This window comes from Nelumbo nucifera, chromosome 4 (assembly GCF_055504915.1).
Source record: "Nelumbo nucifera cultivar China Antique chromosome 4, China Antique-T2T, whole genome shotgun sequence".
In the NCBI taxonomy this organism is placed as follows: Eukaryota; Viridiplantae; Streptophyta; class Magnoliopsida; order Proteales; family Nelumbonaceae; genus Nelumbo; species Nelumbo nucifera.
In genome coordinates this window covers 9055716-9082719 of record NC_142652.1, presented here as the reverse complement: position 1 = coordinate 9082719, position 27004 = coordinate 9055716, and the positions used below count along the sequence as shown (strand labels likewise).

Sequence of the window (27004 nt, the reverse complement as noted above, 5' to 3'; positions counted from 1 at the left end):
CTTGGACCTGAAATGGACAAATTAGATGCACGATCCACTAAGCGTATCTTCCTTGGCTATTCTTGGACCTAGAAATGGTATAAGTGTTATAACCTCAGTTCTTGACATTCCTTTGTGTGCCCTAATGTTACTTTCTTTGAGTCTGTTCCATTTTTTTCTGGGTTAGGTGATGTCTCTTCTTCTTCTTCTCCACCTCCTCTTCCTCTTCCTCTTCTAGTTCCTATTGAGGACCCCATCCCACTTGTTCCAGTTGTGACAAAGTCTTTGCCTCTAGTGCAGCTTCCTGTTGAATGGCCACTCATCTGCCAAGTGTATATGCATCGATGACATGTACCGCTCCTCCTCCAGCTTCTTCACTGTCGACAGATCCGACAGTTGTTCCCACACCAGTCCCACCTATTTTTGACCTTGATCTTCCTACTGCCTTGTGGAAAGGTAAGCGCTGTTGCACATTTCATCCCATTTCAATATATGTTTCTGTATCTCACCTTTCTGCTTCCCATCGCCAATTTGTTTCTATGTTGTCTTCTATTTTTGTTCCTACGAATGTCTAGGAAGCTCTTGCATCTCCAGGGTGGCGTCATGCAATGGAAAAACTCTTAGCTTTTGCTCATAATTGTATGTGGGATCTCACCACGCCACCCCCTGGTAAACATGCTGTAGGTTGTAAGTGGGTATACACTATTAAGTATTTACCTGATGGCCGTGTAGAGTGGTTGAAAGCTCGACTAGTTGTCAAAGGAGTTTTTTTTTTGATAAGTGAGAGTAGTTTTATTAATTCAAATAAAGAAAGTACAGTCAGCCTAGGAGGCACGAGGTGTTGCCTCCCCCAAGGACTGAAACATAAACACTAAACATACACAAGCCTGAAACACAATTACAAGGTAGCCCAAAACAAATCTCCCCTTGATACCCCTTGCTTGGCCAGAGAACCAGCCATTGCATTTGCTGATCTGTTGACCCACTGAACCTTGACTGTCATATTTCTTGTCAGCCATTTAACTTTCTTTAATAGATCCCTGTAGCCCCAACAAGCTGTTTCTGGACTTGTCAACCAACCCACTACTACCTTGGAATCCCCTTCTACTATCAAATTGTTCACTCCAATTTGATTGGCCATCTGTATACCTTGTGTCACTGCTAGTATCTCGGCCTTTACAGAATCACCAACACCCGCTGGTCCTGAAAATAAAGACAACATGTTGCTGTCTTTGTCTCTCAGAATCCCTCCTATTCTGGATGGCCTTGGGTTACCTTGGCAGCTACCATCAAAATTCAATTTTACCACTCCATCCGGTGGAGGTTTCCTTTCAACTTGTGGTTTGTTCTTTGTGGAGACTGTAGAAGCTACTGCTGCCCAATTTCTCCTTAGGTCATCAAAGGAGTAATTTGCCAACAAGTGTGAAGATTTCAGCCAAGAGGCTGTCCTTGTCATTATGCACTCCTTGATTTCAGCAAGACTTCTTTCCTTTTATTGAAATATTCTAGCATTTCTCTCCTCCCATAACGTCCACAAGGTAGCGTCTCTGATACATTTCCACATTAGTTTCCCTCTTTTTGTCATTCTTCGAAAGGCAGACGGAGTGAACAACAACTTTACTTCGGAGGGCAAGTTCCACCTGCATCCAAATAATGAAACAACCTAGTTCCATATATTGGCAGCAAAAGAACATGATATCAGCAAATGGTTACACTCCTCACCCTTCACTTTACACATAAAGCACCAATTTGGGGACAAACACATATAAGGTTTCTTCTTTTGCAAAATTTCCACATTATTGATCTTACCATAATAGGCTTCCCAATAGAACACTGCTATTTTAGGGGGTATTGGTCTTAACTAGACCTCTTTAATGGGGAAGGCTTGAGAGGAAGGGTTGGAGCAAAGGGATTTAAAGAAAGATGCACAAGTGAAGGAGCCAACCGGGGTTAGAGACCAAACCCTTTTATCCAGGTTAGGGGGTCCAGAGGGAGAACCCGAGGGGGGGGGGGAGGAACCATGAAATAGAGAGAAGGGAAACGGTCTTTTAGGGGTTGAGTGCTCACCCAAATATCTTCCCAAAAAAGAATGGAGTTTCCAGAACAAACATCATACCTTACAAACATGAGGAATTTGGGGAGAATGCCAGAAATAACCTTCCAAGGTGTTGTGAGCAAAGCCCTTCGGGATACCCCCACGTTCTAACTTGATTCAGAATAGCCATAGATACTCTTCACTACTTCATGCCACAACCTTTCCTTCTCCAGGGGTCACCTCCAAAGCCACTTACCTAAAAGAGCTTCATTCTTACTCACTACATTCCCTAAGCCTAGGCTTCCTTCTTTTTTGCTTCGACTGACCACCTCCCACCTAATCAAGTGATCTTTTTTCTCTTCTCCAGGTTATCGTAAGAAGTCCCTCATCAGTTTTTCCAACCTCTTTGCCTCCCTTTTAAGAATTGTAAAGACTGACAGGAAGTATATGGGCAAGTTAGCTAAAGTTGCCTTAATCAGAATAACTCTACCCACCAATGAAATATAGTTTCTCTTCCAAGCTGCCAATCTTTTTTCGAATTTCCACCACTGGGTTCTATAACCTACTTTCCTTTAAATTTGCACCTAAGGGAAGTCCTAGGTAGGATTAAGGCCACTGAGACCAAGTGCATTCTAAAGAGGTTGCTATAGACTCCATCTCCTCTCTGTCCAAATTTATTCCCACAACACAACTCTTCTCAAAATTTATCTTCAAATTTGAGGCCTTCTCAGAGTGAATTATTAAATCCTTCAGAATCCTTACCTCCATCAGATCATAACCTTCACAAAAAATTATCATGTCATTTGCAAATTGAAGATGGGTAATTGAAACTCCATCTCTACCTTTTCTCCACCCTCTTAAAGACTCGACCCTATCTGCTTATGAGAGGATTCTACTAAAAGCGTCGGCAACTAGAGTGAATAGGAAAGGTGACATGGGATCACCTTGTCTCAGACCCCTACTAGTTGGGAAAAAACCATTAACTACCTCATTGACTAGGATGGAGTAATGGCAAGAGGAAAGGCATTCATTTGTCCATTTGCACCATCTATCCCCGAGTCCACACTTCCTTAGCACGAGTAATAAGAAACCCCAATCCACTAGGTTGTAGGCCTTTTCAAGATCCAGTTTACAAATATAACCTTGATGACCCGATCTCCTCATCTCCTCTACACATTCATTTGCTATTAGAATTTGATCTACTATTTGTCTCCCCTGAACAAAAGCTCCTTGGGCTAGGGTGAGCACTATTCGGTTAAAAACGAAAACTGAACCGAAAATTTCGGTTTTGGTTTTTTTAGTTTGTTTTTTTTTGGTTTTAGGTTAAATAGGTTTGGTTATTTCGGTTTTTGGCTAATTCGGTTTTCAGTTTCGGTTTTTAGAATTAGAATTACATATATAATATGTAACATATAATATATAATATATTTATATATTAATATATAATACACTGAAATTTGATTTCATAATATATTTTTATAATATATAATATATAATATATTATATGTTATAATATATATAATAAAGTGTACATTATTAAAATTCGGTTTTAATCGAAATAACCAAAAACCGAACCGAAAATTTCGGTTTTTCTAAATTTCGGTCCCGGTTTCGGTTTTTAACATTTTGGTTTATTCGGTTTAGTTTTTAACCGAATAAACCAAATGCTCACCCCTACCTTGGGCTTGGTTGATAAGACAAAGAAGCACCTTTTTGATCCTCAAAGATAAGACCTTAGCCACAATCTTGTATACACTAGTCACCAAACTAATAAGTCCAAAGTCCTTTGGATGCTTCGACTCTTTCTTCTTGGGAATTGAGGCTAAAAATTCCATGATTAATCATTGAATTATCCTCAAATTCCTTGAAAACCTCTATCAAGTCTTCTTTGACTATGTCCCAACAATCTTGAAAGAAAACCATTGTAAATCTGTCTGGCCCTGGTGCTTTAGATATGTTCATGGAGAAAACAGCTTGTCTAATTTCTTCCTCCTCAAAATTCCTTTCCAACCAGCTTCTACTCTCTTCTAGAAGCCTCTGCCAAGTCACACCTTCCAACTCCACTCTAGGTCCTAGGGGTCTCCTCAAGATGGATTTGAAATGGTCAACAAAACAATTGGCTATCCTCTCTTGGGAATCAAGGACTAGTCCATCCACTTCTAGTTTGGATACTAGCTTTTTCCTTCTCCTTCCATTGGCTAGTTCATGAAAAAATTTAGTATTTCCATCTCCTTCCTTGAGCCACTTACATCTAGACTTCTGCCTCCAAGAAATTTCTTCTCCCAAGATGACTTCATCTAACTCTCTTTTTAGTTTCCATCTCCGATCTCTTTCCTAAGAGTTTATGACTCTTTGTGATTCCTCCGCATCCAATTCCTCTATTTGGGTCATCAAAGAGGATTTCATTTCTTCTATTCTTCCAAAATGCTCCCTATTCCAATCCTTCACATGTGCTCTCAATCTTTTTAGTTTTTTGTGAAATCTTACCCCCTAAGCCAATGAGGCAATGGTAAGATGTGACTCTAGGTAGAGCTCTTGTTATCAAATCTGCCCACTTGTTTTCCCAGCTTTCATTGAAAAGGGACCTATCTAATTTGGAGTAGGTTGGTGTTTCTGGAAAGTTGGACCAAGTATAGAGAGCTTGCAACAATGGGAGTTCCTTCAACTCACAGTTATTAATGAAATCATTGAATCTTCGTATGCTGGTTGTAATGGCCTGTTGGGGATTATTTGATTCATCTGTAAATCGAATTACATTGAAATCCCCCCCCCCCCCCCCCCAAGCACCACGGACCATCCCAAAGCCCTTAAATCCCATAAAGTTCTTCCCAAAATTCATTCATTTCTCTATCATTGCTTGGTCCATGCACATTAGTTAGTGCCCAAGTAAATCCATCCTCTACCATCCTGAATTTTAATGGTACTGAAAAATTACCTATTAGCTCCTCCACAACATCCTCTCTCCGGAAAGTGGCAATACCTCCCGAAGCCCCCCAAGAAGGTGCTGAAACCCAACTTATTCCTCTAGATTTCCAAATGCTTCTTCAATTTCAGCTAATTTGGTATGCTGTAACATCACTATATCTGGCCTTTCCCTTTTAAGGATGTCCTTAATTAGCCTTGTTTTCCTAGCACTCCCCAGCCCCTTCACATTCCAACTAATGATTTTCATGGAGATAAAAGATTTGGCATCCCTTTGAGATCAGGCCCCTACTTGGAGACTTCCCTTCTCTCCCCTCTTCCACTAAATTCCAAATCTCCTTCTATATCTGATATCAACCTTTCCACCTCTGATCTTTTCTTCTTCCTTCGGTTGTTAATTGTTCCAGATCTGCTTAAGGCTGCTTTTGTTATGTTTCACCTTTCCAAAATTCCTTGGTTTTCCTCCAAAGATTCCTCTATTTGCCTATACTCCTCAAGGAAAGCACAAATCTGTCCCCAAATCCTCTCTAATTCCTCCTTTCGCAGCTTTTCCAAGATTGATTTATCTCTAACTTTTTTGCTACTTTGAACCCCTGTCTTAACTGATCCTTCTTGAGCTTCATACTTTTCTACTGCTTCCTCTTTTTTCTTGTATTCCTCCAAATGCGTACAGATCTGATCCCAGATCTTCTCTAACTCCTCTTCTTGGAATTTTCTTTTCCACACCTCTTCCTCTTGTTCTTTGAACTCCCTGTCCCCAATTAAATACTCTCCATCCATGGCTACTGCTTCAAGTTGAGCTGACAAAGTGTTGTTTTAGTCCTTGCATTAGAATCTGCCTTTAAGAGTTGTCCCCTGATTGATGACTCTGTGATTAGTGACCGAGATGTGTCTTGTTCCTTTAGTCTTCTATCATTGCTGGGCTGCTCTTGCGAATTGGGAGCATATTTGGGAACCGGTATCCCCTGCCTCTCCTCTATAATAGTTGCGGTAATCTCCATTTCCTTAGGTAAAGAGAGAATTTGAGAGGGCTTCTTCTAGGCTGAGTCTGTAAGTTCCAAGTCATCATTTTCCAAAAATATCAGCTCGGGTGTAAGCTAAAATTGGTTGCTAAAGGATATTTCTAAATGTATGGTATTGACTACATCGAGACCTTCTCTCCTGTTGCTAAAATTGGTTCAGTTTTTGTTTTTGATATTTCTAGCTGTTATGTATGATTGGCCTTTGTTTCAGCTTGACACCAAGAATGCCTTTTTACATGGTGATTTCCTTGCGGAGGTCTATATGGAGCAACCACTGGGGTTTATTGCTCAGGGGGAGGATGGTGGTAAGGTGTGTAGGGTAAAGAAGGCCATTTATGGACTCAAACAGTCGCCCCCCTGTGCATGGTTTGGTAGATTCAGTGAAGTGATAAAGAAGTTTGGCATGACACAGTGTCAAGTTGATCATTCAATATTCAGCTATGATTCACATGTTGGGAAGATTTTACTGGTGGTATATGTAGAAGACATTGTTATTACTAGTGATAGGTTGAAAGCCTTTTTGCAGGAGCACTTCTAGACAAAAGGACCTTGGTAAATTGCAATATTTCTTGGGATAGAAGTAGCAAGGTCTAAGCAAGGTAATAACCTGTGTTAGAGGAAGTATGTTCTTGATTTGTTGGAGGTGACAGAATTGTTAGGTGCGAAACCTACTGAAACACCTATGGAACCAAATACCAAGCTGAGTAGTGATGTGGGTGAGGAGTTCAAGGACCACGGAAGGTATAGGAGGTTGGTGGGCAAGCTAAACTACCTAACCATTATTCGACCATATATTTCATTTGTAGTTAGTGTGGTGAGTCAGTTTATGTGAAATCCTCAGGTTCCACATTGGGATGCAGTTCTAAGGATTGTAAGGTATTTGAAGGGTGCTCTTAGTCGTGGCTTGCTATACAAGAGTGGAGGAAACCTTGAAATAGAGGGATACATCGATGCTGATTGGGCTGGCTCTGTATTTGACAGAATCATAGAAGGTCCAATATAGGTTGTTGTATTTTTCTTGGGGGTAATTTTGTGACATGGAAGAGTAAGAAGCAGACAGTGGTGGCAAGAAGCAATGCAGAAGCTGAATATAGAGCCATGGCACATACAACTTGTAAACTAGTGTGGTTGAGAAATCTTCTATAGGAGATGGGGTACTCGATTGACACTCCGGTGAAGCTTTATTGTGACAACCAAGCTGCAGTGTACATCTCTTCTAATCCGGTTTTTCATGAGAGAACAAAACATATAGAAGTTGATTGTCACTTTGTGAGAGAGAGGGTGCTTAGTGGAGTGATAGATACTACATATGTTAACACAGGAAGTCAATGGGCAGACTTGTTCACCAAAGGGTTGAGTCGGGAAGAGTGGACTACATATGTAACAAGCTGGGACTATATGATATATACTCACCAGCTTGAGGGGGAGTCTTTGTGTTGACTGTGTAGGGGTAGTTTAGTCTTTTTATTTATGTTTTGGTGTGAGGTGTAATGTTTAAGTTAGGTGATGTGTCTCATACTTAAGTAGGGGCATAACAGATATTTTGGTTTATTATAGAAAACTATAAATATAACCTGGCCGACTAGCGAGAGTGACTTTTCTCTCTTGGTTAAACCCGTTTCTTCTTCTCCTGTCTTCTCTTCTCTTTTTCTTCTCTCTTCTATCTCCTTTAACCTTCTTCTACTACTATTTCTAACTGAATTCTAGTGCAGGTCTGAACTTTATCAAAGTGCTTCAATAAGGTAGTTGTATTACCTAGGACCCTAATAGAGTAATTTTTGTTTTTTTGATAAGTGATTTTAAATTTCATTGGTGGAACCAATATATACAGCAGTACAAGCATCCCAAGAGAGCTTTACCTCTCACATCAAGAAACAAAAGACGAACAAATTACAACTGAGACCAAAATAAGTGTTTGTTGTTAACCCCTTGCATAGATAAGGTATCAACCATCCCATTAGTCGATCTTCTCATCCATTGAATCTTCAAGGTCATATTACCTGTTAACCAGCTAAATTTCTTAATCTCATCTCTAAACTCCCAGATGACAGTCTCTGGATTCTGTAACCATCTCACCATCAGCTTGGAGTCCCCCTCCACAATAAATTTTTCCAAATTCAAGTCCTCAGCTATTTGCACCCCTTGAATCACTGCAAAGAATTTCAGCCCTAGTTGAATCTCCCACTCCCACTGTTCCCTAGAACATAGCAATTGCATTTCCTTCATTATCTCTAAAAACACCCCTTACTCCAGATAGACCTGGATTACCATGGTGGCTTCCATCAAAATTAAGGTCAACAAAGTCTGCAGTGGGAGGTGACAAAAGATGAAGTGTTGACTACTTTATAGCTGTTTTTTTTTTTTTTTCTGAGGGAAAGGTATTTGTATTATATTATGTCAAAACCCCAGTCCCCACTCTATAGCACCACCTAATTGCATTAACTAAGTGTCTTTTAATAGTGAAGCAGGAGATCTGAGCTTGCTTAGCAATACCTTTCATTACCTAGGAGAATCTGCTTTGATATGTCTCTCATCAATGAGTCTGTTAAATATTTCCTAATACTATAGGTATTGAATCCTTTAAGATAAATTTTCTGTTGATCCTTGATGCACTATTTTATTTGTTCTTCGTAATCTTTTGAAATTTCTTTGGATGACAAGGTGTTGCAGGAGTTCAAATACTGGGTCAAGTTAGCCATGTGTTTCACATTCCTCCTGTGATAAGAATATAATGTACTTAGTTCTGTTCCAGATTGATTTATCCTCTGGTCTATCAATTACTGAACTGATATCTATCTATTTGTTATGTTGGCATTTTGTCTTTATAGAAATTGGGAGGTGTGAGGCTTTCTGTTTGGCCTCTACTTATATTTGTGTTGAGAATGCAGCTCTTTTTTTCGTTCTTATTTTTCTTCTTCTAACATCACATTTCTTTACTGTTTCATCTGGAAATAAATTAATATTTTGAACCTTATACTTCAGTGCATTGTTCGTGCTACTGTAATTGGTTTTTCTGATACCATGACTGGTCGTCTTTATGAGAAAGCATCTTTGATGTTGGAAGATCAAAATAATGTTCTCACTGATGCCATACGTTTACAGGTATGCTTTTTCTGACCAGAACATTTATTGTTATCTGTTTCTTCATATGAGTTAAATATACTGTGACTTATTTCCCTTTTTTCTTTTCAATTCTTACTGGAAAATTGTTGGAAAGTGCAGCTTGTTTCTTCTTTAAGAGTTATTCCAGAGTACATTCTATTATTTTTCAGCCTTGATGCAAAGGTATGTAAAGGTGGTGGTCCTTATAATACCATTTATTTTATTTTTTTGATAAGTATACCATTTATTTTACTTAAGTAGGAAATCTTCATTATGCTGCCATCATCATCCCACTAATAGCATAGATCTGAAAGCTGTTTTGCACATTTCTTATAGAGTTGTGGACTAGAACTAGGAAGGATGAAGGATAAAGATATTACTTTACTTGGGAAATGGCTGTGGGGTTTTCAGTGGAAAGTGATTCTCCTTGGCATTCCATACTAGTATTACTTTGTCCTTGGAAAGGAAATTTATGTGATATGGACTTCATTCACAAAATTCACAAAGTTTGATCCAGCGTTTGGACAAAATGTCAAATTGTGATAAGATTGGTGGTTGGGAGGATTGTATAGCATTTTCACAAAAATATGACCATTTTGGAGTTGACAACCACATCTTAAGAGGGCATGGTTTGAGATTTGGGCTTGAGAAAAGGTCTTAGAGATCTTGAGATTGATGAGTTTATATATATTTTTTTGATGAATGGATTGATGAGTTTATATTAGTGATTAACTCCCTTGATTCACATTTTCTTCTCCCTTGTGAGGCTGATTCTAGAGTTTGGATTTCAGAAATCTTGGGTACTTTTTCTTTCTTATTTTTCAAAAGCTTTTATGCATGCCTATGTACACCCCTTCCTTTTCTCAGTTAAGGCATTTTGGATGGTTGTACTTCTAAAACTAAAACATCTTATAGGGTATTGCTATCAAAATGATCAATACAGGTCATTTTATATTTTATTTTATGTTATGGATAATAGTACAATAGATATTATTAGACTAAATTGTTCATATTATGGGTTTATAGTATTAAATATTAATATTATTATTCTTATACTAGTTTCTTTTTATTATTTTCTTATTTGTTTGGGTTGAATTGACACGCAAGCCAGTGATTATTACTTCCATGCATTTTTCCATATTGAATGATAAAAGAACATTTTATCATATTGGTGCCCAAAACATGAATATCAAAATTGTCTGGTACCAAACATGCTTCTATTATGCTCTTGCATTTATTACTTATTTTTGCTATACCCTTCAACTGTTCCCCTTTGGTAGCTTTTTGGTTTCTTGTTTGGTTCCTCCCTAGCCTTTCCTCATTTTGTGACAAAGTTTGCATATGTCTTGTGGTCATATTTTATGGGTTTTGATCCCTTATGCCATCTGTTGGTGTATCTGGGAAAAAAAGGAACCTCTGTACATTTGAGTGGGACATACCCAGATTCTATGCAAATGTAGTAGCCTTCTTATATATATGGCTCTTGTACTCAAAGATTTCAGCTTCTTTAGGTAAGGGGATTTTGTATTCTCTGCAAATGTAGTGGCCTTCTTATAGCTGCTGTAGGTGGTCTTCTCTACACATGATCGGACCATCTAAGCCTACTCTCTCATTTTATCACCTCTTGGAGCTACTCCTAGGTTCCTTTGAATGACTTAATTTTCTGATCCTATCCTTTCTAGTTTTTCCGTTCATCCATCTCAGCATATGAATACCACACTCATTTTTTGGGCATATTGTTTCTTGACTGTCTAACACTTTGCTCCATACAACATTGTTGGCCTTACAATCGTTTTATAGAATTTTCCTTTTAATCCAAGTTGTATTCACCTATTACATAAGACTCCAGATGCTTTCTTCCATTTTGCCCATCTTGTTCTAATTCTATGGGTGACATCCACTTCAATCTCTCCCTTGTTATGGGTTGTCGAACCAAGGTTACCCAAAAAGGTCATGTTGAGTCATCTCTTGGTCTCCAATCATAAGTGTATCCTGATTTGCTCTCCTCTTATTATTATTATTAAATTTACATTGCATATATTCTATTTTACTCCTACTTGTTTTATGTTAGTTGTTAGACAGGAGGTGGGGACCACAGTAATTATGTGAGTCCAAATTTTATTATGTTTTTTGAGTGTTATATATGCTGTTTTATGTTTTGCCGCCCTATAAGGGCATAGTTGTCTTTGTACTGTTCTATTATTTTAGTATAAATAATAAGTGAAGGGGGTGGTTAGATTATTGCTCTCTTGTCTTTCAACTTCTATTCTTCTCCTTCTCTCTTCCTTCTCTCTTCAAGAAACTACTTTCTTTCATATTTTTTTTTAATTCAGCAGATTTCTACTTGGTATCAGAGCATCGACTAGGGTTTCTTGAAGCATTCTCATGCAGCCCTAGATCAGCCAACTGCATGAAGTAGTAAAGGGCTGATTGATCTGCTATAGATTGCTCAGTTCTTGGAGTTTTTGGTGGGATCTAGACATCAGGAAGGTGATCTACTGTTCAACATCAAAATCAGGAAGAAATGGAGTACGGGGAAGAGTCCTAGAAAAGTTGGACTCTTTGTTTTTGATCTGATCTTGGGCGCCCAGGAATTGTTAGTTTTCTTTTGATTTTCTGAAGAGGGCTGTTTGGTTTCTGAAATTTTCTAGGCCTCCCGGAGTGATCGATTCACTTTTCTCTCTGTTGGGTGGCATGGGGAGGAGAGAGATTTCCCTCCAGCTAGGGTTTTCTTCTTCCGGAAGGGTTGGTTTCTTTGTGTGTGGAATTAAATTATTTTTTGAAGGTCTCCAATCTTTTTTTTTTCTTACTGTTAAACTGTTTGAAGTAAAATCGAGAGTTGGAATACCGAGGTGAAATCTACCGGTACTGTGGGACTGGGTGTTGGAGGTAGTAGTGATATTTTTGGGTCTGGGATCATTACTACAGTAAAACTTGATGGTACAAATTATTTGGAGTGGGCACAATCAACTAAGATGGCTATTGGTGCCCGTGGAAAATTAGGGTATCTCACTAGAGATGAGAAGAAACCTGATACAGACTCTTCCCGATGGCTGCAAGAGAATTACATGGTAATGTCTTGGCTGTGTAATTCTATGTTACCTCATATTGCAAAAAATTTCCTATGGGCTAATACTACTAAGGAGATTTGGGATGGAGTGATTGAAACCTACTCTCATAAGCAAAATGAAGCCAAAGCTTATCAGTTAAGAAATCAGGTGATAAGTATGAAACAGGGAGAAAAACCTCTTGTTGTGTATTTCTCCATGTTGAAAACCCTATGACAGGAAATAGATCACTTAGAAACTGTGGTGTATGGGAAAGTGTAAATGATGCAACAACTTATCACAAACTGGTAGAGAGGAATAGGGTTTTTGAGTTCTTGGCAGGGCTGAACCTTGAATTTGACATTGCTAGGCAGCAGATTCTTTCTAGGGAGGGTGTGACACTCTCTCAGGCCTATGCTTTTGTCTCTGGAGAGGAGAGTAGGAGGAATGTAATGCTGAGACAGCCTGGGATTGACCAGTTGACTATGGTTGGTACAACAAAACCTAAGTCGAATGGAGACAGGGGGAGTAGTGAGACTATAAGGAAGATAAGAAGGACTTGGTGTGTGATTATTGCAAGAAGCCTAAGCATACCAGGGACACTTGTTGGAAGTTTCATCCAAATCTTATGCCTGCTCGGATAAGAAACAAGAAGGGAAATGCAAATGTAGCCACTACAGGGGACTCTTCAGCCCCTCTCTCCCAAACTGATTGGGAATCCATTGCAGTAGCAGCAGTGAGAACATAATTGGAGAGGTTTGGACAGCAGAATGCAGGAACCAACTACACCACTTCCTTCGCACAAACAGGTAGTTCATATGCAAATGCGAATCTTGCATCCACTTCAGGTAAGGCGGGACCTCCCTGGATTATAGACTCAGGAGCATTTGAGCATATGACTAATGCCCCTACCATTTTCAGTTCCTATCAATTGTGCTCTAGTAGAGACAAAGTCTCTACAACAGATGGTTCACATATGCCCATTGCTGGGAAGGGGACAGTTAGAGTGACCAATGATATAACTCTACCCTCTGTTTTACATGTCCCTAGACTTCATACCAATCTACTGTCTGTTAGTTCTTTGACAAAAGATTTGAATTGTTTTGTGATCTTTTTTCCTGGTAATTGTGTTTTGCAGGATCTGGAGTCAAAGAAGATGATTGGGAGTGGTCGTGAGGTGAATGGAGTCTACCTTCTGGATGAGATTCCAAGACATCAGGGCCATCATGTTAGTAGCAGTAGTAGTGGGTCAGAGTCAGTAAACCAGATTATGCTTTGGCACAATCGCTTGGGACATCTTTCTTTTAATTCTTTGAAATGTCTTTTCCCAAAGTTGTTTGAGTCTGTTCAATTATCTTGTTTGTGGATGATAATACACGATATTCTTGGATATATTTATTGAGATCACGCGATGAGGTTCCTAACTTAGTACGACAATTCCACCAGATGGTTCTCACACAATTTGGAGTGAGAACTAAGGTTTTTAGATCAGATAATGCCAGAGAGTACTTTGAGAAGGACCTAATCACGCATCTCTTAGAACATGGTGTAGTTCATCAGAGCAGTTGTGCATATACACCGCAACAGAATGGAGTTGCTGGGAGGAAAAACAGACACATTGTGGAGGTGGCAAGGAGTCTTATGGTGTGTGCTTCAGTTCCTGTGCAGTTCTGGGGAGATGCAGTTCTTACAGCCGTACATGTGATTAACCGTGTTCCTTCACGGGCTTTGGGGTTTAAGGTGCCATTTAGCCTCCTTTTTCCAGATGGAGAGATATTTCATATACCTTTGAGGGTTTTTGGCTGTGTTTCTTTTGTTCACATTCTTGGCCTTCATTGCAAGAAATTGGATCCTAAGGCCAAGAAATGTGTTTTTCTTGGGTATGCTCAGAACCAAAAGGGGTATTGCTATTATGACCCAGTGTCGAGGAGAAAATTTGTCACTATGGATGTTACTTTTTTTGAATCCACATTCTTCTTCTTGAGTGGTTCTCCTCAGTGGGAGAGTTTTGGGGAGGAGAACTCACAATCTGTTCCTCTTCCTGTTTCTGTGGTACCTCCCTCAGTTCAGCCAGCACCTGCACCCACAGTTTCATTACCCGAGCCACTACGGGCAGCCTCACAGCAATACCAGCGCTGGCAGATGATGGTTGACTCCACACATCCTCGACCCACACCACTCTCTGTCAGTCCTTTTGAAACTCCAGATTCGGCAGATACAGTTCCAGGTATTCCTCTTGAGCCTGTTATGTTTTCTGATGATAATGTTTCTGTCCCTAACACCATTGTTGCAGCTGATCCCACTGACCTTGATATTCTCATTGCACTTCGTAAGGGGAAGAGAAAGTGTACAACCCACTGCATTTCACACCATCTTTCCTACAATGCCTTATCACCCTTCTACCGTGCTTTTCTTTCTTCCCTGGATTCTGTGTCTATACCCAGGAATTTTACTGAGGCTCTCTCCAAACCTGAATGGAAAATAGCCATGCAAGATGAGATGGATGCTTTGGTCAAAAACCAAACTTGGGAAATAGTTGATCTCCCCCTAGACAAGGAGTCAGTCGGATGTCGATGGGTATTCACAGTGAAGTATAAGGCCGATGGCAAGATAGAGAGGTACAAGGCAAGGTTGGTAGCAAAAGGGTATACTCAGACCTATGGTGTTGATTATTTGAAAACCTTTGCATCAGTAGCTAAGATCTGTTCAGTTCGTATTCTTTTATCTCTAGCAGCCAATTCATGGCCCTTGTTCCAGCTTGATGTCAAAAATGCTTTCCTCAATGGTGATTTACAAGAGGAGGTATACATGGACATTCCAACAGGCTTTTATGAAAATGTTGTTTAAGGAAAGGTGTGCAGACTCAAAAAATCTCTGTATGGACTGAAACATTCATCTAGGGCTTGGTTTGACAGGTTCAAAGGGGCTCTCATCCGTTTTGGATACACACAGACACATTCTGATCACACCCTCTTTGTGAAGAGGATAGATGCTTTGGTGTCAATTCTGATTGTGTATGTGGATGATATAGTGGTGACAGGAAATGATTTGGAGGAGATTTGATGATCTCAAAAAATCATTGCAGAAAGAATTTGAGATCAATGATCTTGGTGAGCTCCAATACTTCTTAGGGATTGAAGTTGCAAGATCCAAGCATGGGATCTTCATGTCACAGAGAAAGTATGTACTTGACCTACTGCGAGAGACTGGGAAGCTGGGGACCAAACCAACAAATACTCCTATTGATCCAAATCACAGAATTAATGGTGTGGATGGTGACTTGTTAAAGGATGTGGGGAGATATCAAAGAATGGTGGGCCGACTGCTGTATTTGTGTATGACACTACCAAATATTTCTTATGCTGTCAGTGTTGTGAGTCGGTACATGAATGCACCTCGGGTTCAACACTGGGAAGCTATTGAGAGAATACTTGCATATCTGAAAAAGCACCATGGCAGAGGCATTCTTTTCTCAAATCATGAGAATCTGAAGCTAGAATCCTATACGGATGCAGACTGGGTAGGATGCTTAGATGACAGGAGGTCTACATCAAGAGTGTGTACCTTTGTAGGTGGAAACTTGATCTCTTGGAAGAGTAAGAATCAAGCGGTTGTGGCAAGGTCAAGTGTAGAGGCTGAGTATAGATCCATGGCTCATGGTGTCTCAGAACTTCTTTGGGCTAGATCTCTTTTGAGTGAGATTGGGGTGAAAGCAGATGAACCTATGATGTTATACTGTGACAATCAGGCTACAATCAATATTGCCCACAATCCAATTCAGCATGATAGGACAAAACACAATGAAGTTGATAGACACTTTATAAGAGAAAGGGTAACGACCGGAGAAGTGTGTTTGCCTTATGTCTCTTCAGAGTTGCAGCTGGTTGATGTTCTCACTAAAGGGGTGGCAAGGAACAAGCTTGAACATGATCTATGCAAGTTGGGAATGTGTGACATTTACTCCCAACTTGAGGGGGAGTGTTGAAGATTAATTAGTTTTATGATATTTTTCTGAGTAGATGTTTTATGTTAGTTGTTAAATAGGAGGTGGGGACCACAGTAGTTATGTGAGTCCATATTTTATTATGTTTTTTGAGTGTTATATATGCTGTTTTATGTTTTGCCACCCTATAAGGGCATAGTTGTCTTTGTACTGTTCTATTATTTTAGTATAAATAATAAGTGAAGGGGGCGGCCAGATTATTGCTCTCTTTTCTTTCAACTTCTCTTCTTCTCTTATTCTCCTTCTCTCTTCTAGAAACTATTTTCTTTCATATTTAATCCTTCATTAGTTTTATCATTTTTTTGATCAACAAAATAGAAAGAAACTTTATTAATTGATTTAATTCAGAATTGGTACTCTCATCTTGAACTGTTCCAAGAGCCCGTGTTTTACAGTATACATTTCAATATTGCATTACACTTTGGCCCAAATCAATTGCGGTCTTTGAATCCCCTGTTTAGCTAATTGATCTGCCATCCCATTTGCTGTTCTTCTAACCCAACTGAATGTGACATCTATCCCTTGTGATGCTTTCTATTTCCTTAAAGGCATGCCTTGTAGACCCAGGGAACTGAAGTACTATTCTTTGTCCATGGAATAACTAGCTTGGAATAACCTTCCACATCCATCTGTTGATACTGAAGCTGTTTAGCTAACCTTAATAATTGCAGTAAAGCCAAGTCTTCAGCTTTCACCGAGTCCCCCATTCCAATTGGTCCTGAGTACATTGCCACCATCTTGCCTTAGAATCACTGAGTACACCCCCTATGCCTGCTGGGCCTGGATTTCCCAAAGAGCTTCCATTGAAATTCATCTTTATTATATTGTTCACTGGAGCTTTCCATTCATTAGTTTCATCAATTAAAACAATGCCATCATCAAATAACAAGCATCATGGGACCTCCTCCTGAATATGTTTTGTCAATTCATCTATATAGGTGCAATGTAGACCTTTATACATGTACATAATATTTTTTTTTGATTGGTTATCAGAAAAAAAAGAAAAAGAAAAAGAGAAGTACTTTTCCATTATTCTCATGTTCGCTTTCACATGGTACATAATATATTTTTTTGATTGGTTATCAGAAAAAAGAAAAAGAAAAAGAGAAGTACTTTTCCATTGTTCTCATGTTTGCTTTCACATGGTAAAAAATCGTTGTCCTTTGGCCTATTAGTTTGTTATATTGTATTATTACCTATTATCAACTTAAAACAGGTAAATCTGTCGATTACTGGAGGAACTTGTTTCATGGATGCTGTTGTGAATGATACTCGAGTCATAGAAGTAATTCAACCACCCCCAAGTTTTCAGTGCTTGCAAGTAATGCTGGGTCCTGTAGGGTTGGGAAGTGCACGTGTCACCATTCATGATATGGGACTTTCTCCTCCTCTTGCAGCTTCTGCTGTGGTAATTTTCTTCTATTTTGAATTGTATGTTGATTTGGCTTTTAGCATTTCAGAGTATAAAAGTTCCTCATTCTTGTTAATAATGTTTATCTTCTCCCTCCTTGTTTCTTCTTCAGTATTTGTTGAAAGAACCATTGCAAAGGTCTTTATGGATATAGAGTAGAGTTTGGATCATTTTTTGATTAGTTGAAATGATCCTTGAGGATCCCCAATACCTCAGTTTGACTGTTACTGCATGTAGCAACATGTACCAGCAGTAAATTGTATTAAAATTTCATTATTTTTAGATGGCGAAAAATTCCTAAGATGTTTTTTAGATTAGTAGCTGAAATTTTATTAATAATGCCATAATATACAGTGTTATTGTATTGTGTATAATGTAAACTCCATATGGAGTATATGTATATCTATAAATCTTTTTAGTGCTCCTAAAGAGCCCCTCAAAGAGGAACCAGATATTCTTATTAGTCCCTCATGTGCTCCTAAATTCCTAGGATGCTTTTCCCTCTTACATTACTTCCAATATATAGAATGAAATGCATTGAAAGTTTATCCAAAAAGGTGCTGAAAGTTTACAAAATCCTGTCTTAAATATCCACAGCTCTCATATATTGGACCTACTTTTGTCAATAAAGTGATAATTAAAATTTGACTGGGTATTACTGTGTCTAAGTCAAAAAGCCAAAGGTACAATATGACTGAAAAAAGTCTTCCATATTTGTAATATTTGCATGTTATAGAATTCTTGTCACTGAACAGAATGGAATGGCAGAACAGGATTCATGTCGCCAACCCTATAAAGTTGGAACAAGATTCTTGTTACTGTTTGGTCTAGGATCTGTGTAACATTTTCTAACTGAAGTTCCACCTCTCGTGTTACTGTTTGGTCTAGGTCTTGTCTGATACTCATGAAAATAATTTCATCTTCTTCCCTTTCCATGGTAAAAGTTTTGATCTTCTGACATGATTTCTCATGGAGGTATTTACATTATACAGGTTCAAGTTGCAGATGTTGACTGGATTAAGATTATTTCACAAGATGATATAAGCCTTATGGTATGTCTGACTGTCACTTTTCATTTTATTTGTGGATTGCATGTATTAGTGGCTTTATTTTGATGTTTTGTAGGAAGGAAGTGCAAAAGTTGTTGACATATTAGCTGGGATTCGTGATGGAAGTACTTTTGATGCTTCTCAGGTTTGAATGTTTAAATTTGTATTTATCTCTGAAGATGTTAAATATGTTTTTGACATTTTGTTATTGGAACTCATTACTTGGTATTTTTACCAGTGCAACATATCTGTATCCCAAGGATGTACATGGGTGTTTTGTTCACAAAGTTACTCCTTTTGTTCTTTTCAATATGTTATCTTTTCTAACACACCTCTTTGTGCTAGATGAGTTGTTGCTGATATATCAAACCATATTTAGCCACTGTTTTTTACTATTTTTGCCTTATTCCTGTTTTATCTTATGCTGTTTTTTCCTTTTCTTGTAGTATGTCTACATGAATATTCATGTCCATATTGAGGATCCTATACTTGAGCTTGTCAACAAGGATGATATCTCAGATCCTGGTAGTGGAAATATTGATGGTCCAAAATTTATAATTCAAGCAAAACAACTTGGGATTACAACTCTTTATGTGAGTTTTTCTTTTTTTTTTGTCCGGCATGATACTGAAACTCTACTATTTATTACTTCCAAATTATGTTAATGATATTCTCTTTTAAGAAGATTTTAAATCTATTGATATAACTTGATATCTCTAGGTTAGTGCTAGGCAATGCTCTGGACATGAAATTTCAAGCCAGCCTATTAAGGTTGAAGTCTATGCACCACCAAGGATACACCCTGATGATCTTTTTCTTGTGCCTGGCGCATCTTATGTGGTATGCTTTAGAATATTTTGATACCCCCTATCCACTTAGGATTTGAAATATTAAAAGAGCAAAGGAGGCATGTTATAGTTGCTTAATATCAAATGATCAGATCTCCTTCTAGACTACACTTATGGCCATTTCAGTATATTTATAAGCTTTTAAGTTCTTATTAATTTTTCTGATATTTTTTCTTTGCTGATGGTTGGTTACTTTCTTTGTATTGCAACAAAATCATCTTATCTTTTTATCTTTAGCTTACTGTGGAAGGAGGTCCCACAGTTGGGGCATATGTTGAGTATGCCAGTATGGATGATGGGACTGCGACAGTGAACAGAACTTCAGGACGACTTGTAGCACTATCACCTGGGAAAACTGTAAGCAGGAATTTTTAGATGTTTTCACATGGTATTCATGTATTGGTGATACTTATTCTAATGATTGATGGTGAATGCTCTTTTGGATTCTTTTTCATAGTGGTCCTCTTCTGAATTCTTAATGATCTTGTTTGTCCATACAAAAATGTAAATGGCTTTGTTAGAAAGAATCTTTCTGGGACTACTTCTTTGTTGCATCTGCTTTGGATTTTTCTAGAATTAATTTGTTAGTAGGAAAACAAAAGATTAATGGCACATTTAAGTATAAATTATCAACATGTATTTTTCTTTACCTAACCTTTGGCATTTTTTTTTTTCTATCTTGGTGCAAGGTGGCCACTTTCAGACTCAAACACGTTTCTCATGCTTGTTAGCCTCAGATTTTACCATTAGACCAAGCAAGGACCCTCAGAATTGCATATGTATTAAAACATATTAACCAAAATAAAAAACAAAAGTCAATATTTGTGCTAATGCTTTGTCTTCTAAATGTTAAGCGATTAACATGGATAGATAAAGTATTTCTTTCACTTTATTCTCAAAATTTAGATATTAAAACTAGTATTCTTTGTGTCTCTATAAGATTTATTTGTATTTCTTAAGGGCATTCTGTTGTATCTTAGTTTTCTAATGCACATATGTATTTATCTGTATCCACAATACATGAATTGGCATGTATTAATATGCATTGATCATTAGACGTGGGAGACTAAGTTGCACCTGTTGAAATAGTTTATTCTGTCTTATTTTTTATGTTCTGTCTTGTTAGGGTCTGTTTGGTTGGCTTAAAGTCATTTTTATTTTCTGTTATTGTACTTTGCTTACATCAGGGGCATAAGGGTCTTTCTCCCTTTTTATTTTAGACGCCCTATAATTATTAATAGAAGCTGGCGCCACCAGTACTGTTCCATTGTCGCCAATCTCTCCTCTTCTCTTCTATCTTCTCTCTTCTTCTTCTTCTCTTCTTTTTCTCTCTTATTTCTAGTCGGCCTTATTGTCAAGAGCACCCAATTGGATTTTGATGAGTATTGAACTCCTACCCTCCTGATATACATACATAATGTATGAAAAGATGTACAAGTATAGCCCATGCACAGAGTGGGAAAGGACAAACTTATCCAATGGAACTAGAGCTGCCAATGGGTTGGGTCTGGTATGGGACAACATGGACCAATCCTGAACTGATTATTAATCAGTTCTATAAAACAGACTACAGACCAGATCCAAACCAAATATCAATAGGGATAATTAGGTCTGGCCCGATTATACTTAAAATGTATTATTCTTTATGATAATAACAACTTGGAATTTCGTTTTTGATGATATAACCTTAATAATTGATAAAACAAGTGTTTTTTGACCAAATTAAATTTTTTTATAGTAAAATAAAAATTTTATTAAACATAAAAAGGAAGCTGATTACATCCACTTAAAGGTGTTAAGGCAACACCTCCAGCACTTGACCAAAATTATCTTATATACTGTGTATGAAATTTACCCTTTTAGACATAAAATATATAAAAAAAATTAGAAAAAAACCACAATAACTTTCCTTGCATGTCCAAAGAATCAGAACCGACATAATTGGGTTGGTCTGTTTGGTTATGTCGGGTAGACCCAACCCATTGACAGCTCTAAATGGCAGTTGACAAGGCCCCTTTTCCTCTTTCTACACAAAAAGCATCATGCGATCAAATAAGATTGACCGCAGATGAATTAGAAGGTTTTGTGTATTGCTAGCCACAAGTGAACAATGTCTACAACCTTTTGACTTGCCTGCTCCATGGAAGAACCTTGCTTTTTCTTTTGATAATTAACAGTGGCATTACATTATCTTCCTTAAAAGAACCTCCCTTCCATGTCCAGGCTTGACAGCAAGGGTAATACCTACAAACAGCATGAGGCTGACATACAATGATGCAGAAAACCAGAACTTTAGAATTACAACTGCACCCCAGGACCTGGCCTTCCCCAAATACATCCTTGTACTGTCACTCCTGCTCCAGCTAAGCTGTCAGCTGATCTAGGGATCCACCTGAATGAGCAGTTCAGTCTATTTCCAATGGATTTGGCTTCCCTAACCAAAGTTCTCAATCTCCAAGGCGGTTTCTCTTCTGCAATAAGCCAAGTGATAAACAACTTGGCAATCTCCTTCTATTAGAACATTTCTCTAATTTTGTTGTACCAGCAACTTGAGACCTCAGATTAAAGCCATCATACCTGCTTTCGAGGAGTTTCCATAACCCACAGTCCCGGAAAAGCTCATCATAATGATGCCCCTTTAATCCCTTACTGCCCCTCCCACACTGGACTTGCCAGGTTGCCTAAACAACAGCTATCAAAATTAAGCTCAAGTCTTCCAGCCTCAGGGGGCTGCCAATTGATCACCCTTTGTAGTCTTCTTATTGTCACATTAGCAATGATGTTCTGGTTTCTTAATAGATCATCCATTTTCGCACCATGGAACTCCTCACATGTTAGAACCCAATGTGCAATTCTTACTTTGACTAGTTCTATTAGAGTTTCCACGTTTCTTGTTCTTTATTTTCAAAGACCCTTGCATTTCTACCCCCAAATACTCCACATTCTTGCAGCACTTTTATAGTGCCATAATAGTTTTTTTTCCTTTTGTCTGGCATCCCAAGATATCATGTGAGAATAAATCTATAATCTGCTGTGGTGCAATAGAATTCTTTTAAAGAGAGCAAAGAAATGATTCTAGACTTGGCTATTGTAATAGAAGAAAAATAGTCTTTTGAAACAAATGGACTAATTAAAAATAGTCAAAAAGATGATAGAGAACAACAAAAGAGAGAAGCAAGTAGAGAGAAGAGGAAGAAGAAGATGGCGGCAATAAGGGTCAGAGAGAGATTTTCGAATGTAATCCTCTCTTACACCCAAATCCCTTTTCATTAACTTAATTTTTCAGTAATTACAGAGAGGCCCTTAACTGGGCGGATAATTTAAAGAAAACATAAGGCCCATGTTGAGGCCCATTACAACAAAGAACATAAACAAAAGAAATAAGTAAACAATCTATGGGCCATTCGACCCATCCTCTCTACACTCCCCCTCAAACTGAGCATAGATGTCAATCATGCCAAGCTTGCCAGTATCATGCTGAAGTTTGGCCTTGGGGATTCCCTTGGTAAGGATATCAGCTAACTGTCCTTCAGAAGAGATAAATGGTAGACAAACTTCTCCAGAAGCCACTCTTTCTTGGATAAAATGTTTGTCAACTTCAATATGTTTGGTCCTATCATGTTGCACCAGATTGTGAGCAATGTTGATGGCAGCCTGGTTATCACAATATAACATTAATGGCTTATCATACTCAATACTCAGTTCGTCCATCAAGGATCGTAGCCAAAGTAGCTCAGAAACTCCATGAGGCATGGCCTTGTACTCGGCTTCAGTTGAAGATCTGGCAACAACTGATTGTTTCTTGCTTCTCCAAGAAACAATATGCCACCAAGTTACAGTACCCAAAAGTTGACCTTCTATCATCAATGTTTTCGGCCCAATCAGCATTTGTGTAAGCCTCTAGTTTCATATGACCATGCTTAGCAAATAGATTTCCCTTTCCAGGAGAACCCTTTAAATAACACAGAATTTGTTTTGCTGCTGCCATGTGAGTGTCCTTGGGAGCATGCATGAACTGACTAATGCAGTTGACAGCGTATGCAATGTCTAGCCGAGTCATGCAAAGATAGAGCAGTTTCCCAAGTAACCTCTGGAAGACTCCCTTATCTTTCAACAATACTCCATTTGAGGCAGAAAGTTTGTGACTCATATCAATAGGAGTAGCTACTGGTCTAGCACCCATCTTCCCTGTTTCAGTGAGCAAGTCAAGCACATACTTTTGTTGAGAGATAAAGATCCCATCCTTAGACCGAGCAACTTCTATGCCAAGGAAATACTTCAATTCCCCAAGATCTTTGATCTCAAATTTTGTATGAAGGAAAGATTTAAGATCATTGATTCTTGTTACATCATTACCAGTCACAACTATATCATCAACATAGAGAATAAGATATACCACCAAAGAGCCTCTCCTCTTCACAAAGAGGGTATGATCAGATTGAGTCTGTATATAGCCAAAGTTAACAATGGCAGCCCTAAACCTTTCAAACCATGCCCAGGTGACTGTTTAAGTCCATAAAGAGATTTCTTCAGCTTGCATACCTTTCCCTCCATATCTGTGTCATACATCCCCGGTGGAAGAGATATATAGACATCCTCATGTAACTCTCCATTCAGGAATGCATTTTTCACATCTAGCTAGTAAAGTGGCCAATCTGAATGTGTAGCCAGAGATAGCAGAACCCTCACATAAGTCATCTTTGCAACAGGAGCAAAGGTCTCCAGATAGTCAATCCCATATGTCTGTGTATAACCTCTGGCAACCAGCCTAGCTTTGTACCTTTCAATGGTGCCATCAACATGGTATTTGATGGTGAAAACCCACTTACAACCCACTGGTTCTTTCCCTTCAGGCAAATCAACCACTTCCCAAGTGCCATTCTTATGCAGGGCATCAATTTCTGTTCTCAGCATCCCTCCATTCTGGAATAGTAAGAGCTTCTGACACTGGCCTTGGTATTAGGTTAGAAGCAACAGAAGAAAGATAGCCAAAATATGAAGGAGAGAGCAAACTATAAGAAAGGTGTTTGGAAATGCAATGTGCAGTACACTTCCTTTTACCTTTCCTGATAGCAATAGGGATGTCAAGGTCTGGGAAAGGTGGCACCAAAGGGACTGTATTAGTACCTGTTGTCTCTTCTGTGACTGGAAGTGTAGGAGGCTCAAAAGAAGACTCAACTGGGACACGAAGGGGGAGATCAAACAAGTATGACTAATTCTCCCCCTTTTGACAATGCTTCTCCAAAGAAGGATCATAGAAAGAAGAAGACTCATCAAAGGTGACATCCATTGAGACATACTGAGTTCTAGACTTTGGATCAAAACAACAATAACCCTTTTGTGTGGAAGCATAATTAAGGAAAATGCACTTGTGGGCCTTTGGTTCAAATGTATGTCTCTTGGTACTTGGAAGGTGTACATAATAGGTGCAACCAAAGACACGGAGTGGAATAGGAAAAAGGTTCTTGCCCGGATGAAGGAGACTAAAAGGAGGCTTAAAACCCAACACTCTAGATGGCATACGGTTAATTAGGTAGGTTGCAGTGAGAATAGCATCCCCCCAAAATCTTGTAGGAACATGTGAGGCAAACAAGATACTTTTTGCAACTTCAACAATGTGCCGGTTTTTTCTTTCAACAACTCCATTCTGTCATGGAGTCCTAACATAGGAACTTTGGTGGATAACCCCCAAATTAGTGAGATAACAGGCTATTTTTTTCTCAAAATATTCTTTTGCATTGTCGGATCTGAAAATTTTGATTCTAGTATCAAATTGGGTAAGAACAAATTCATGGAACTACTTCACAAGTCTGGGAACTTCATCACGGGACTTCATAAAAAATAGCCAAGTATGTCGTGAAAAATTATCAATGAACAAGATAAAATATTTATAGCCACCCATAGAGGGTAAGTGGTATGGCCCCCACACATCAGAGTGCACAATATGGAATGGAGAAGAAGATCTTTTATTACTCAAAGGGTAACTGCTTCTACAATGTTTTGACAACTCACAATGAAGACTAGACAAATTAATTCCCTTAAATAGTTCTGGGAATAAATGACTCAATGCAGAAAAAGAAAGATGACCCAAGCAAAAATGACATAACATCACATGACTGACAACTCTGAAGATGTAGATCCAAAAGTAGCTTTCCCAGGTTGGCCTTGACACTGTCTAGGAGTATCCAACAAATATATTCCATTCGCCTCATGGCCACTCCCAATCACTTTTTGGGACTCCAGATCCTGAAAGACACAATAGGAAGGAAAAAAGGTTGCACTGCAATTCAAAGACTTAGTTAGACTACTTGTAGATAACAAATTTGTATTCAATTTGGGCACATGAAGAGTAGAAGGAAGTAAAAGAGAGTCTATAGCCTTGATGGTTCCCTTGGCAGAGATAGGAGCAAGAGAGCCATCGACTAAGGTGATCTTATCCCGACCAGGAAGCAAATCATAAGAAATAAACAAAGTGGAAAGGTTGGTCATATGATCAGAAGCTCTAGAATCAATAATCCAAGGGATCCTACGATTATCTGAGATAGTTGCATGATTGGCAGTGGCCCTTATACCTGAATGAGCAAATGCAGAAGAAGTTGAATTTCCCGGAGGGTTGGAAGAAGAGACAACACTCTCAAGGTGATTGATCATCCTTCCATACTTCTCATATTCTACCTTCATAACTGCTAACTATTCACTAGTAGTTCTCTCATTGATTAAGTACCTGTAATTATTTGGACCAGTAGCAATGTTGGCACTTCCAGTCTTCACATTATTAGCCTTCTTTTGGAAATGAGGAGGAAGAAGCTCCAGATGCAGTTTCCAACACTTGTCTTTTGTATGTTTTGGTTTCTTACAGTAGTCATAAATAACTTCCTTCTTTCCTGAACCACCTGGACTTCCTTTAGTTCCCTTTGGTTTCAGCCCCATTAGCAAAGTGTTCATTTAGACCAGCCCCTTGAACCTGGACTAGTCTCCTGCTTTCTTCACTACTCGCCAAGGCATAGGCCTAAGACAATGAAACACTATCCTTGGATAAGATGTTCTGTTTTGTGATGTCATACTCGGGATTCAACCCCGTCAAGAATTCAAAAACCCTGTTTGTCTCAAATAATTTTCTGTAGGTTTCAGCATCATTAGTACTTTCCTAGACAATAGTTTCCATCAAGTCAATTTCTTGCCAAAGAGATTTTAGCATTGTGAAATAAATGGCCAAAGGTCTCTCCCCCTGCCTTAAATTTTTCACATCACTCCTCAGCTTATATGCCCTGGCTACATTCAGTTTCTGAGAATAGGTTTCAGCAACATTGTTCCATATTTCTTTTGCTGAATTCATCCATAAATAGTGTTGACTGATTTGAGGTTGTATCGAATTTACTAACCATCCGATTACAGTGTAATTTTCTTGCATCCATTTTTCATAATATGGATCATCTTCCGAGGGAGCCTTCTTGTGCCTAGAGATATACCCCCACTTGCCTCTACTGCAGACATGAATTTTTACTAATTGTGACCATGCCAGATAGTTGGCTCCATCTAGCTCGACTGTGGTCACAGCCAATAGAGAGTCAACAGAGGCCCTCGGA

At 38.6% G+C, this 27004-nt stretch overlaps 1 protein-coding gene across 4 annotated transcripts in view; it reads left to right on the top strand.

Moving 5' to 3' along the window:
* EMB3012 (embryo defective 3012) overlaps positions 1-27004 on the top strand; it is a 99941-nt gene that overhangs the window by 33001 nt on the left and 39936 nt on the right. For all 4 annotated transcript variants that reach the window (XR_016085878.1, XR_016085877.1, XM_010250330.3 and 1 more), the window contains 8 exons: positions 8941-9060; positions 9181-9243; positions 17327-17518; positions 18514-18573; positions 18647-18715; positions 19017-19163; positions 19291-19410; positions 19656-19775. Coding sequence is in view for 2 of the 4 variants with exons in the window: in XM_010250330.3 (XP_010248632.1) it covers positions 8941-9060; positions 9181-9243; positions 17327-17518; positions 18514-18573; positions 18647-18715; positions 19017-19163; positions 19291-19410; positions 19656-19775 (891 nt within the window). In the remaining 2 variants the exon portion in view is untranslated. The remainder of the gene's footprint in view (positions 1-8940; positions 9061-9180; positions 9244-17326; positions 17519-18513; positions 18574-18646; positions 18716-19016; positions 19164-19290; positions 19411-19655; positions 19776-27004) is intronic.